Raw genomic sequence first — 10,806 nt, 5'->3', positions numbered from 1 at the left:
TATTGCTTACTGTAATTAAACATAATGTAAATCTATTTTTATTATATAGGATTGTGTTCAATTATATGTAAATTATTATCTGTGCTCTTTGATTATAAGAAAAAATCGATTATCTGGGTTTTCATTCTTAAAAATTGAAATACGCTGTTCAATATTTAATTATTATTTTAAAATATAAAACAAGCCTATAAATCGTAATATTTTATAATCGTCTGTGAGTATTGTTTTAGAATTTTAAACAACAAAAAATAATAAAAATTGAAGGAAAAAAAATGTTATAAATATTAAATTGTATTATTTCTAAAAACAACATCAGTGATACACTTTCATAACTTCCAAGCTTAACTTTTTACAAGTTTCTACATGGAATATTACAGATATCACTAGTTGTTACAATGTCTGATTCGGAAGACGAAGACCGTAAAATCCGAGATTTCAAAGAAATTTCAGAAGAAATAGAACGATGCAAAAGAAATCCTGAAACTTCTGGAATGTTTGTGTCTGGTTGGGATGACGCAGATCAAGATGTAAATCTTGTTAAAAATCCCAAAGGTTAACTATTCTTAGAACAATTGAATATTAGTCAATATAATATGTTTGAAGGATATTAAAAAAAAGAAAGTTTAATTACAATTTAAGTCTTGAAATTATTATTTCAGAGAATCCAATTGATCATATTTTGTGGGCTGCTGAAAACGGGGAACTAGAAACCCTTCGAGAACTTGTAATTAAACAACCAGGCTTGGTTCATGCAAGGGATTCTGATGGTTATACACCACTACATAGAGCTGCATACAGTAACCATGTTAATGTGATATCATACCTACTTAGTGTAGGAGCTAATGTTGGGGCTAAAACTGAACTCGGCTGGACACCCTTACATTCCGCTTGTAATTGGAATAATTATGCTTCTGCCGCCAGATTGTTAGCTGCTGGTGCTAATCCAGGGGCTTTATCGGATGGAGGTAAACACTGTTTAAAATATTGTTTAAACTTTGTATACTAATTTGTTTGAAGTTATGGATCCAGCAACTAAAAATAAATTTAAATAATACTTATTAAAATAACACAGCTAAAATTTTTTTGCAGAACAAACACCTTTGCATTTGGCTGCCGCAATAAGTCACTGTAAATCAACATTGCTTGTGTTGTTCATTCGAGAAGATGTGGTTGAAATAGCTCGAAGACCTAACAATTCAAAAGAAACTCCAGAACAACTTGCTCGTGGGCATGGAATTTATGCACCTCTCTTTGAAATGGTTTTACCAGCAGCTTCTTTTATTCGTTCTTTATCCTTCACTTGCAATCCATACGTAAGAACTACTTAAATACTTGAAGCGGCTAAAGCCTTAATCAATGGTTAAAATGAATCATTTTATTAATAATATCTATGGTTTAATTAAAATTAATATTTTTTAGTATTGATTTTTTTACATTATATAGGGGTATGTAAGGATACAAATCACCTACATATATCACTACAATCAACAAAATAAATATGGTATAATCTATATCATCGGAAACTTACCAATGTCATTAAGATAATTATAAGCACAGTTGCCATATGTTACATGTAACAGTGGAATGATAAAATGGGATAAGATACAAAGGTGTTAATTGACATTATGTTACCACATCACACAACGCTTTTTATGTTCACTTTGAATGGCAGTGTATGTTTATTGGAATGGATTCGTGAGACTTGAAACAGTAATTGCAAAATTAATGAAGTATAAGTGAAAATGTACTGCTAAAACATAAACTTTAAACAAATTGAATAATTTTTAATAACTTTACAATGACATGGCCAACTAGAACAGTCACTGCTCTTAAGTGTGTTTATTGTTAAAAAACACCTTTACTCTAGATAAGGAATTTTTAATGGTCAAAAGCACAGGCACAAACTTTTACTGATTTGTTATTCACTAATGTGGATCGAAAAATTTTATACCCTACTAGGTAAACAAGGTGTTTCTTTCATACATATATATGTATATATTTTTATATATATAAATATTCTGTACTTGTGTATGTAACTGAACTCTTCCTAAAAGGTTGGACTGATTTAGATGAAATATTTTGAGTGGATGGTTGAGATTGGATCCATTTTGGAATGCTGTCATTAGGAAATAAATTAAATTCCTTAGACGGTCAGGGCTGGTGCGTGTATGTATATACATATATATATGTATATTTGTGTTATAAATAGAGTTACTGAGTAAACATATTCAAAAAGTTATGTATGTTGAAGAAGTTAACTTACTGAAATAACTTTGAAAACACGGAAGATACAAAAATTAAAATCATTACATTATAACCAGATTACTAGAATAATATTTCTCCTCTTAGGGTCTGTATAACTTTTCTTTTCTGTATAATATTTAGGTACAGTAATAAATCGAATCTTAAAGATATATTTGCTTTTTTTTTTAACATATAAGAAAACCAAGCCAATGTTTAATTACCTATTTTATTTCAAATGGTTTTAATATGGTAAATGATGTTAAGGTAAAAATCTTAGTGTTATTAACTTTCATTTAGTCTAAAATAAATAGCCACATTTTAAACTAAGGCTTATATATAAACCTCTGATTTCTTTAAGTGTTGTAAAGTGATTTTACTCGACTACGGAGAAGCCAAAAGGATGATTATGATTTCACACCAATATGTATGTAAGTTTGTAGGATACATTTTCTAAGCAGGGATAGTATTCAGTTTATAAGTGAATAAAACACAATACTTTGACATATATATTTTTTAATTATACAATATTCATGTTTCTTTTTTTTTTATTATTGTTTCATCATTCTAAATAGTTTGTTCTTATGTGCTAAATATATTTACATGATTTTATATTTAGACCTTAATTATAATAAAATAATACATGATTTCTTAGTATCTCAATGAGAGTTCATCTATATGTTTTTTTAGTTAAATTATCTAAAACATACATGGCACCAGGCACAAGATAACTTTCAGAGTACAAATTTTTTAAACTTATTATTAGATTTCTTTTATCAATTTTTTGGAGTTCACTTAATGACTGCCTGGTTTTTGGAGTCATATATGGTAGTAATAAGCATCCTAAGCCTAAACATTTACATCTTACACAATTTTTCCAAATTTCAATTAAATCTTCATCTTTAATTACTGGGCACACTGGTAATAAATTTAAGGACTTAAGGCATTGCGATTTTTGACGATCAGTGATGGGATAATCTGCTCGTTGAAAAGGAGACAAAATGATAGCTCGCCATGCTGTATATATAATGTTATCGGGTGAATGTTGGATTTTTAACAACAGAGGAATCATGTCTTCAATTAAAGAAGCTCGCAACAGCATAGGTATAGCTTGGCGTATAATTTGTACATTTCCAAATCGATGTGCTAATTCACCTACTATTTTTAAACAATCTACATTATTTCCCGAAACTTGCAATAACTGGTTAAGAGCGAGTATTTTATTTTGCATAAAGGTCGCAACAACCCAAGGCATATCGATTTTCTCTAAATATACAATGTATAAAAGTTCTAATAAATATTTCCAAAGCACACCTCGTTCCCGGTTACTGACTTTGATGGCAGTATCAGGTTCAACTACGCTCATCAAACATTGCAGTGCTCTCAATTGTTTGCATTTGTTATAGTCGCTGTCATCGTCAAATGCGATTCTAGACAAATAAATAGCCCCCATTTTTGAACAAGTTGCTTTTAAAATATATTTTGCCGTGATTAAATCTTTAGTATCTAACCCGGGTGAATTGTCCTTTTCTTTTTGTCTTTTATCAAGAATATTCTCTAATAGCTGGATTCTGATTGAGCTTATGTTAATATTATTTTTGTCAGCTATCTCATTGGCTGCGCGATTAATATCGTAACGAGTTATTTTATCAATAAAATCAGGATGAAGATACAATGCGTGGATCAGTTGAACTGGCTCGGATGAAAGACGTAAAAGTTCTTCACGAGCCCAATTAATTTTATACAGTACATGTCTTGTAGAAAGTGTAGAATGAAGCCTTTCCATTTGTCTAACAGCACGATTACCAGGCTGAATTGTGGCCCAACGTTGTGAAAACTGGTAACAAAGTTGTGCAGCTGCAACTTGATCAGCTCCTCTAGTGCAGCCTTGAAGAACATAAAATAGACAAGCACCTGCCCATTCCATGTTAGCAATATATCTTACACAACGGTGAGCAGTCCGCAGCAGAGGCTCTTCTCTTGATGTTAATCGCCATGGTTCATTATCTTTGGAATCAGTATCATTGCTTTCGTATCGTTTACGAGAAGTCATAGTTTGTTTTACTGCATTGCTACATATCATGTCCCTTGCTGTTTGTAAATCACCATCAAGTGAAAGCAAAGCAACAACTGGTAACCAGGCTTCATATGTTTCTAGTGTAATCTCAGATTTTAAATTTGACCACATATCATCTCGCATAAATAGATGAAAAGGTAGACGATAGTGACCGATTTCGGGAAACATACCTTTAACGGAAAATAGTTCGTATTCATATTGTTTTGGAGTACTTTTTCTTTTATATTCCTTTAAAAACTGTAGTAAATAATATTCTCTTATTACTTTTGATTCAGCTGGCGTCGAAAAAATCAGTTGATATATGCATAGGTATATTTCATAATAATAAGGGTTAATAGATATAAGACATCCATGTATTATAACTTCACCGTTTTTCCAAAAGTCGTTTAAAACGTCCTTCAAAAATTCTTTATCTTCAATACTTTGCCAAAGTATAAAACATTTTGATGTTAAATACGATACGTCATGTTCCGTGATTATTTCACGACTACCTAGATCATTTTCATATATTTTATACTTCAACTCCCAGTTCACAAGTACAGATATTAATAATAGAGAGAAACCGTCGTTTTTAGGAATATTTAGAGTATGACATAGGTCAATGAGTCTATCGTATGGTGTCTGTGGGTAATGTCTTAATATATAAAATAGTAGAACCTTTGCATCCCATGTTTCCTCTGTGTTTTCCGGTAATGCAATTTCTGATAAATTAATATTAAATTTAGATTTTAGTGTATATTGCGGTGGGTAGGATAAATTACTCCCAGGTAAAATATTTTCAAGCTCAAATGTGCGACGAATAATAGGCGAAGAAAGATAATGCATAGCAGCAGGGGGTAATGATTCTGATTGGCCTCGTAACAACTCCAAGATCCAAATTTTATCTTCGATTACATCAGTATTTTTTAGGATAAGCAGTAAGCATGTTATTAAAATTTGATCTATATCTTGAGAGGCTACTACTTTTGTAACGAGTTTTTTAACGACCTTTTCTCTTACTTTATTAAACTCATCACATAGTGTTCTTTCTGAATTTAAGGTGTTGTGTATGATATTTGAAAATATTCTAAATGGTATGAAATCGCTCTTCGTTAAGATATCAGAAACATCTGATTCTAAAAAGTTATTTGATGCTACATTAGTGTAGAAATTGATTAGATCATTCAGGCCGTTGATTGACGACATCGGTAAAAATATGTATTGAAACTTCCATGCCAAAGAAAGGTTTTTCAAAATCACACTAGAATGTAATAAAGCATTTAACATTGAGAGACATTTCAACAAATGATGCAGATATTCTTCGTCACAACAAGACACTACTTCCGAAAGTATATTATAAGATTCTATCAAGTCGGCAGAGTTACGTTCATCTTTATATTGAGACAAATTAGTTTTATTATTCCCAGATTTTGGATCTCCCATCAGTATTAAGCTTTCAACTAACATTTTGGCGCTGCGACTTGAAGAAATTCGACGAAGTAAAGATATTAGTTTCGATTGCTGATAGATTTCTTTGCTCATCAACTGTGAAATACATCTTCCTCGTCCAGAACTTGATGTTATTTCTTCTCCATCACTAAACCTTTTTAAGGCGTTTTGGCGATTTTTATTACTAAATATTGTATTTATACTCAATTTAATATCATACGAATTTTTAAGATAGTATAGATTATTAATGCGATTTATCATTATTTCATCCAATAATAAAGATCCTTTAAGAAAGTCAATATAATTCCTTTCCAATTGAGGATTTGTAGTTACACCAGTAATAATTTGTTCATACTTGTTTTGCATTGTCTTTATTAAAATCTTTTGGCTTCTGTTACAAAGACTTTTAAAATATTCCAATGCCAATTTTGTTTCACTATTTCGCAAACATTTGTCAATGTATAAACTATTGGCATAAAGAGACAAATTAGTTAAGATGGTTGTGATTACTTTTAAATCATCCAAATCTACTATGGAATTATTGATTAATTTATGAATTACTAATGTGTAATCAGTACAAGTTAAAGGAAAATTATATTTCTTCAAAATAACTTTGATTTTTGCATAATTTAACTCTTTGTATATTTCATTTGCAAGATTACGATCAGTATCAGTAATAGTAAAATCGGTATGAGTCAAGGCAGCTGCTGTGGTAGCTATGCTCAACACAATTGGATTCCAAGGAACATCTAACAATTTGAGCACATTCAAAAGGCATTCTAGTCTGTTGTTAGGGTAATGAAAAGCATTTAACAATATTTTAAAACGCTGTCCATCCACGCTTCCTCCACTACTAGCAGCTTCACTCTCTATGAATGAACGTAATGTGTCATCTATTTCTAGAAAATGTCGGGAAGCATATGTCGGTAAGCTTTCTTGCAGAAAAGCTTCAAGATCTTCTGTATAGCACCGCCGTAACATAATGAGTGCAATTTCAGAAGGACTTTGTGAACTAAATTCACTTAGTAACATGTTGATTTTATATTTTTCTTTTAATTCTAATACATAGTTTATGTGATCCTTTATAACATCAAGATCATCAATGGAAATAGGTCTAATGCATATTGTTTTAATTGATGTTTCTAAAACTTCAACTATCGCCGAAATGAATTTGAGACCTATTTTTGGCCAATAAGTTGACTGCTCTAACAGAAAAACTCTGTCTGTAGTCCACTTTACAAAGAGATCAATATAAAATGGATTTTGATCTAAAAGAGGAGGAACAAAGTTACGGAACCAAATTACAAGTGCACCCATTTTGATGTTTAACGGTATAGCATTTAAAACAAGAGTTACATCATCTGCGCTTGGTGTTGGTTTTATTTCAGAATATTTTATCCAACATATGGATGCTAAATCCAAATCAGACTTTGATATAAATGTTACACAAAGTTGAATAAAATCCATTTCAAATATGTTAACATCATCATAATAACTCCCTCCTCTAAACTGGACATATTCCAATAGATCCGTCTTAATTATTACATCACAAATGAGATCAATTAAGATGTCATCATCAGTAGAACAAATCCGTTTTTGAAGTTGATATAAAATTGCTTTGTACATTAGATTTTTGTGACAAAGTTTTGAAGCTGTGGTTATAAGATGACTGAAGTCTTCAATATCGTTAAATAATACTTGTAGCTGTGGAAGTACCTGGTTGGGTGCAGTATTGTGAGTAATTGCATCCTCAACTAATGTTTTCAATTGCAACTTGAGTGTTTCTTGAGATGAAAAGTTCTTCTTCTGATTAACTGATAATTCATCATTATGACTGTCAGAGTATTCAGAAATTGAAGCATGGTATATTCCAATCTGGAAAATTAAAATGTGATTTAAAATATATGTGCAAAATTACTATGAAATCCATCATTAAGATACATTTTGTAAAGTTTCTTCCATATTTATATACTCTACTAATTGCATAGTTTACTTTTGAATTAAAAAAAATATATATAAAAACTTTTTATAATTAAGAATTAACATAGTTAATATTACCTCATCCTTTTTCCATGTAACATAATAAAAAATATCATCATTAGCTGCCAATGGATAATAATGATCATTATTACATTCAAATTTGTGAACTAAATCAAAATGTTGGTTTAGAATCCACATATTCAGATCATCACATATAACATTCATATCATTCCACTGAGCGACATGCTGTAACTTGGCGTTTATGTTTAATACGTCTACCAGACCTGAAGCATTGCATTTGACCACAAGTTTTCCTTCAGCTATGTATGTATTGGTTTCTTTTTCAAAGTTACTGACACAAATGTTTGTATTGGTCGACACAGGAGATTTTTCAAAAGAGACAACGATTTGGTTTGTACCCTTACTGAACTCTTCTTCCAAGGTTTGATTAATTGAATGGGCACAAAGACGTTCACCGCTTTCACTGACGAAGATTAAATCGGAGTTCAGGATTATGAATCTTTGAATTTTATAGTTTGCTAAGCTGTTGCACTGCACTTCTATTATGGAATTTTTTATAATATTTATAACATAAATCTCGCCAGACAATAGCAATAACCATAAATTATGCCCATGTAAAACATAGTTTGTAAGTTCTTTTTGAAATGAGTGTACATCATTTGTATTTCCAGGTTTTGTAATATCACAAATACGAACAATTGTTTTTTCTTCAAATATCACAACTTTAGGAAAAGCTAATTCCGCTCTGATATTGCTTAATGTCTTTGTAGGTTCAATTTTCTGCAAACATTTTTGTATGATAGTCATAATTAGGATTAATTTTAAATATCTTATTAGTTTAAATTTAGAAAAACACTGCTATTAATTATTTATTCTATTATGAAACTTAGATAACGGAAAGTTAAATTTAAATTTCCAACGTTTTGTTTTGACTTTTGACTGCACAGTGTACCAACTGTATTCTTTGATTTCTCTGACAAGTACCAAGCTGAGGTTGGTGTTACCATTTTCATTCACAACCTAGGAAGTTGCTGTGAGTCCCGTGACTTTAGTGAATATTTAATTTCACCATTTTACTTAAAATATGTTGTAATACAATTCTTCAAATAAGAATATCTTTTTGTACTTTTTTGTTATATTTTCCTGTTTTTGCCCTAGATAATTGAAGTAAATTCAAGTTACCTGTACCCACTTTTATAATATCGCTAATAACGCTGTGTCTGTTTTAAACAGTGTTTTGCACTAATTTTTTTTAATGTTTTTATTTTAATTTTGTATCAAAGTTTTAAAACGACATTAACTAGTCCTAACAAATAAAATGAAATATATGTACTGTATTCCATGAAAAAGAAATCGTGAAAAGAAGTCGTGGGCCATTGGATTGTAATTAAATTATTTTCGTAAAAGTTTTATACAATAGTAAGAGGCAGAGAGATACGGAAGGGTGGCCACAACGTTTTTTCTTTACGTGACTAATTCTACAACGTTTTTAAGCGGCCTATAGAAGGAGTAATCCGTAAAAAAAGTAAGAGATATTCATCCCAAAAATAGAATCTCTAGTTTCGTCATGACTCTTTACGTCTAGTAGGACATCAATGTACACTCTACTACTAAGTAGAGTAGTAGAGAGTGCATTGACTTTAATCATAATATTATCATTAATTAAACTGAATTATTCAGTAACGGCTTCATAATATGGCAAACAAATTATAAAAGAAATAAATAATAATAATTCGCATGAATGCTTGGCATCTCAGTTCCAGTCAGCTCTAGAGTCTTTGTCGCTACCACAGTTCCTTACCACCGGAATCACCCACCTGCTCCATAAGTCAGGTAGTGCAACGGATCCTAAAAACAGCAGACCGATTTCTTGTTTACCGACGGTCTACAAGCTCCTTACCTCCATACATACAGAACAACAGTATTTTGTCTGTCTCTCAGAATGGATGTAGGGGTGGATCACGAGGCACTAAGGAGCTACTCCTCATTGATATGTCCATTAGCCAACAGGTTCGTCGTTTTCGGAAGAGTCTGTCGACATGCTGGATAGATTACAAGAAAGCCTATGATTCCGTGCCGCATACATGGCTCTTGAGGGTGCTGGAGTTGTATAAATTAGATACAACTCTATGCAGTTTCTTGAGATCATGTATGGGGCAATGGCGGACAGTCCTTCGCTATCCAGGATGCCGAGCGATTCACGGTGATGACCAACCAATAAGGATTGAGAGGGGAATATTCCAGGGCGATAGTTTGAGTCCATTGTGGTTTTGTTTAGCCTTGAACCCGAACCCTCTAAGTACTCTATTGGAGAGTTCAAGGTTAGGCTATCGTTTGCGGAGAGGAGGTAAAGTAATATCCCACCTACTTTACATGGATGACTTAAAGCTCTTTGCACCTTCAGGTTCACAACTAGTGGAGTTACTTAAGGTAACAGAAACTTTTAGTAATTCTATTAGAATGGAATTTGGAGTTGACAAGTGCGCGGTTATGCATGTAAAGTGAGGAGAGATTATGGAATCTGACGGATTACAACTTTCAGATTCCATCAAATTTAAATCACTGTCCGCAAACGAATCATACAAATACTTGGGTATGTCGGAAGCGTTAGGCATCAATGTGACCGACATAAAACAATCACTGCGGGAGCGTTTCTTTGGTCGCCTGAAAAAAGTACTCAAAAGTCTTTTGTCGGGTGGCAATAAGGTTCGCGCCTTCAATGGTTGGGTCGTGCCGGTCTTGATGTACTCTTTCGGAATACTCAAGTGGACTCAAAAAGAACTAGACACCTTGGATAGGAGAGTCCGTATCCTGCTGATTGCATATCGGATGCATCATACTCGGTCTTCGGTGATGAGATTGTATATCCCACGGAGATGTGGTGGCCGTGGCTTTTTAAATGCCAGGACCCTACATAACCGTGTGGTATATAAACTCAGGGAGTATTTTCTCCACACTGACTTGGATATGCACCGAGATATAGTTACAATGGACAAGGGGCTAACTCCGCTCTCCTTAGGCAAAGAGAACTGGCGCAAATCTGTAGTACAAAGTACTGA

General features: G+C 32.3%; 2 protein-coding genes across 2 annotated transcripts; one reads left to right on the top strand and one right to left on the bottom strand.

Moving 5' to 3' along the window:
- Positions 1 to 84: 84 nt before the first annotated feature.
- On the top strand, positions 85 to 2,106 carry LOC124532886 (ankyrin repeat domain-containing protein 49). Its single transcript, XM_047108003.1, has 4 exons — positions 85 to 214; positions 378 to 552; positions 660 to 965; positions 1,090 to 2,106. The coding sequence occupies exons 2-4, from the start codon at positions 396 to 398 to the stop codon at positions 1,326 to 1,328; spliced, it is 702 nt and encodes a 233-aa protein (XP_046963959.1). The 5' UTR covers positions 85 to 214; positions 378 to 395; the 3' UTR covers positions 1,329 to 2,106.
- Positions 2,107 to 2,790: 684 nt separating this feature from the next.
- Positions 2,791 to 8,606, bottom strand: LOC124533670. Its single transcript, XM_047109093.1, has 2 exons — positions 7,805 to 8,606; positions 2,791 to 7,621 (listed from the first exon to the last, which is right to left on the bottom strand). The coding sequence occupies exons 1-2, from the start codon at positions 8,552 to 8,554 to the stop codon at positions 2,912 to 2,914; spliced, it is 5,460 nt and encodes a 1,819-aa protein (XP_046965049.1). The 5' UTR covers positions 8,555 to 8,606; the 3' UTR covers positions 2,791 to 2,911.
- Between the last annotated feature and the right edge of the window lie 2,200 nt (positions 8,607 to 10,806).

The sequence above is a fragment of the Vanessa cardui genome, chromosome 1 (genome assembly GCF_905220365.1).
Source record: "Vanessa cardui chromosome 1, ilVanCard2.1, whole genome shotgun sequence".
Taxonomy (NCBI): domain Eukaryota; kingdom Metazoa; phylum Arthropoda; class Insecta; order Lepidoptera; family Nymphalidae; genus Vanessa; species Vanessa cardui.
Note: the sequence above shows the minus strand (reverse complement) of the source record. Positions and strands in the feature narration are given on the sequence as shown.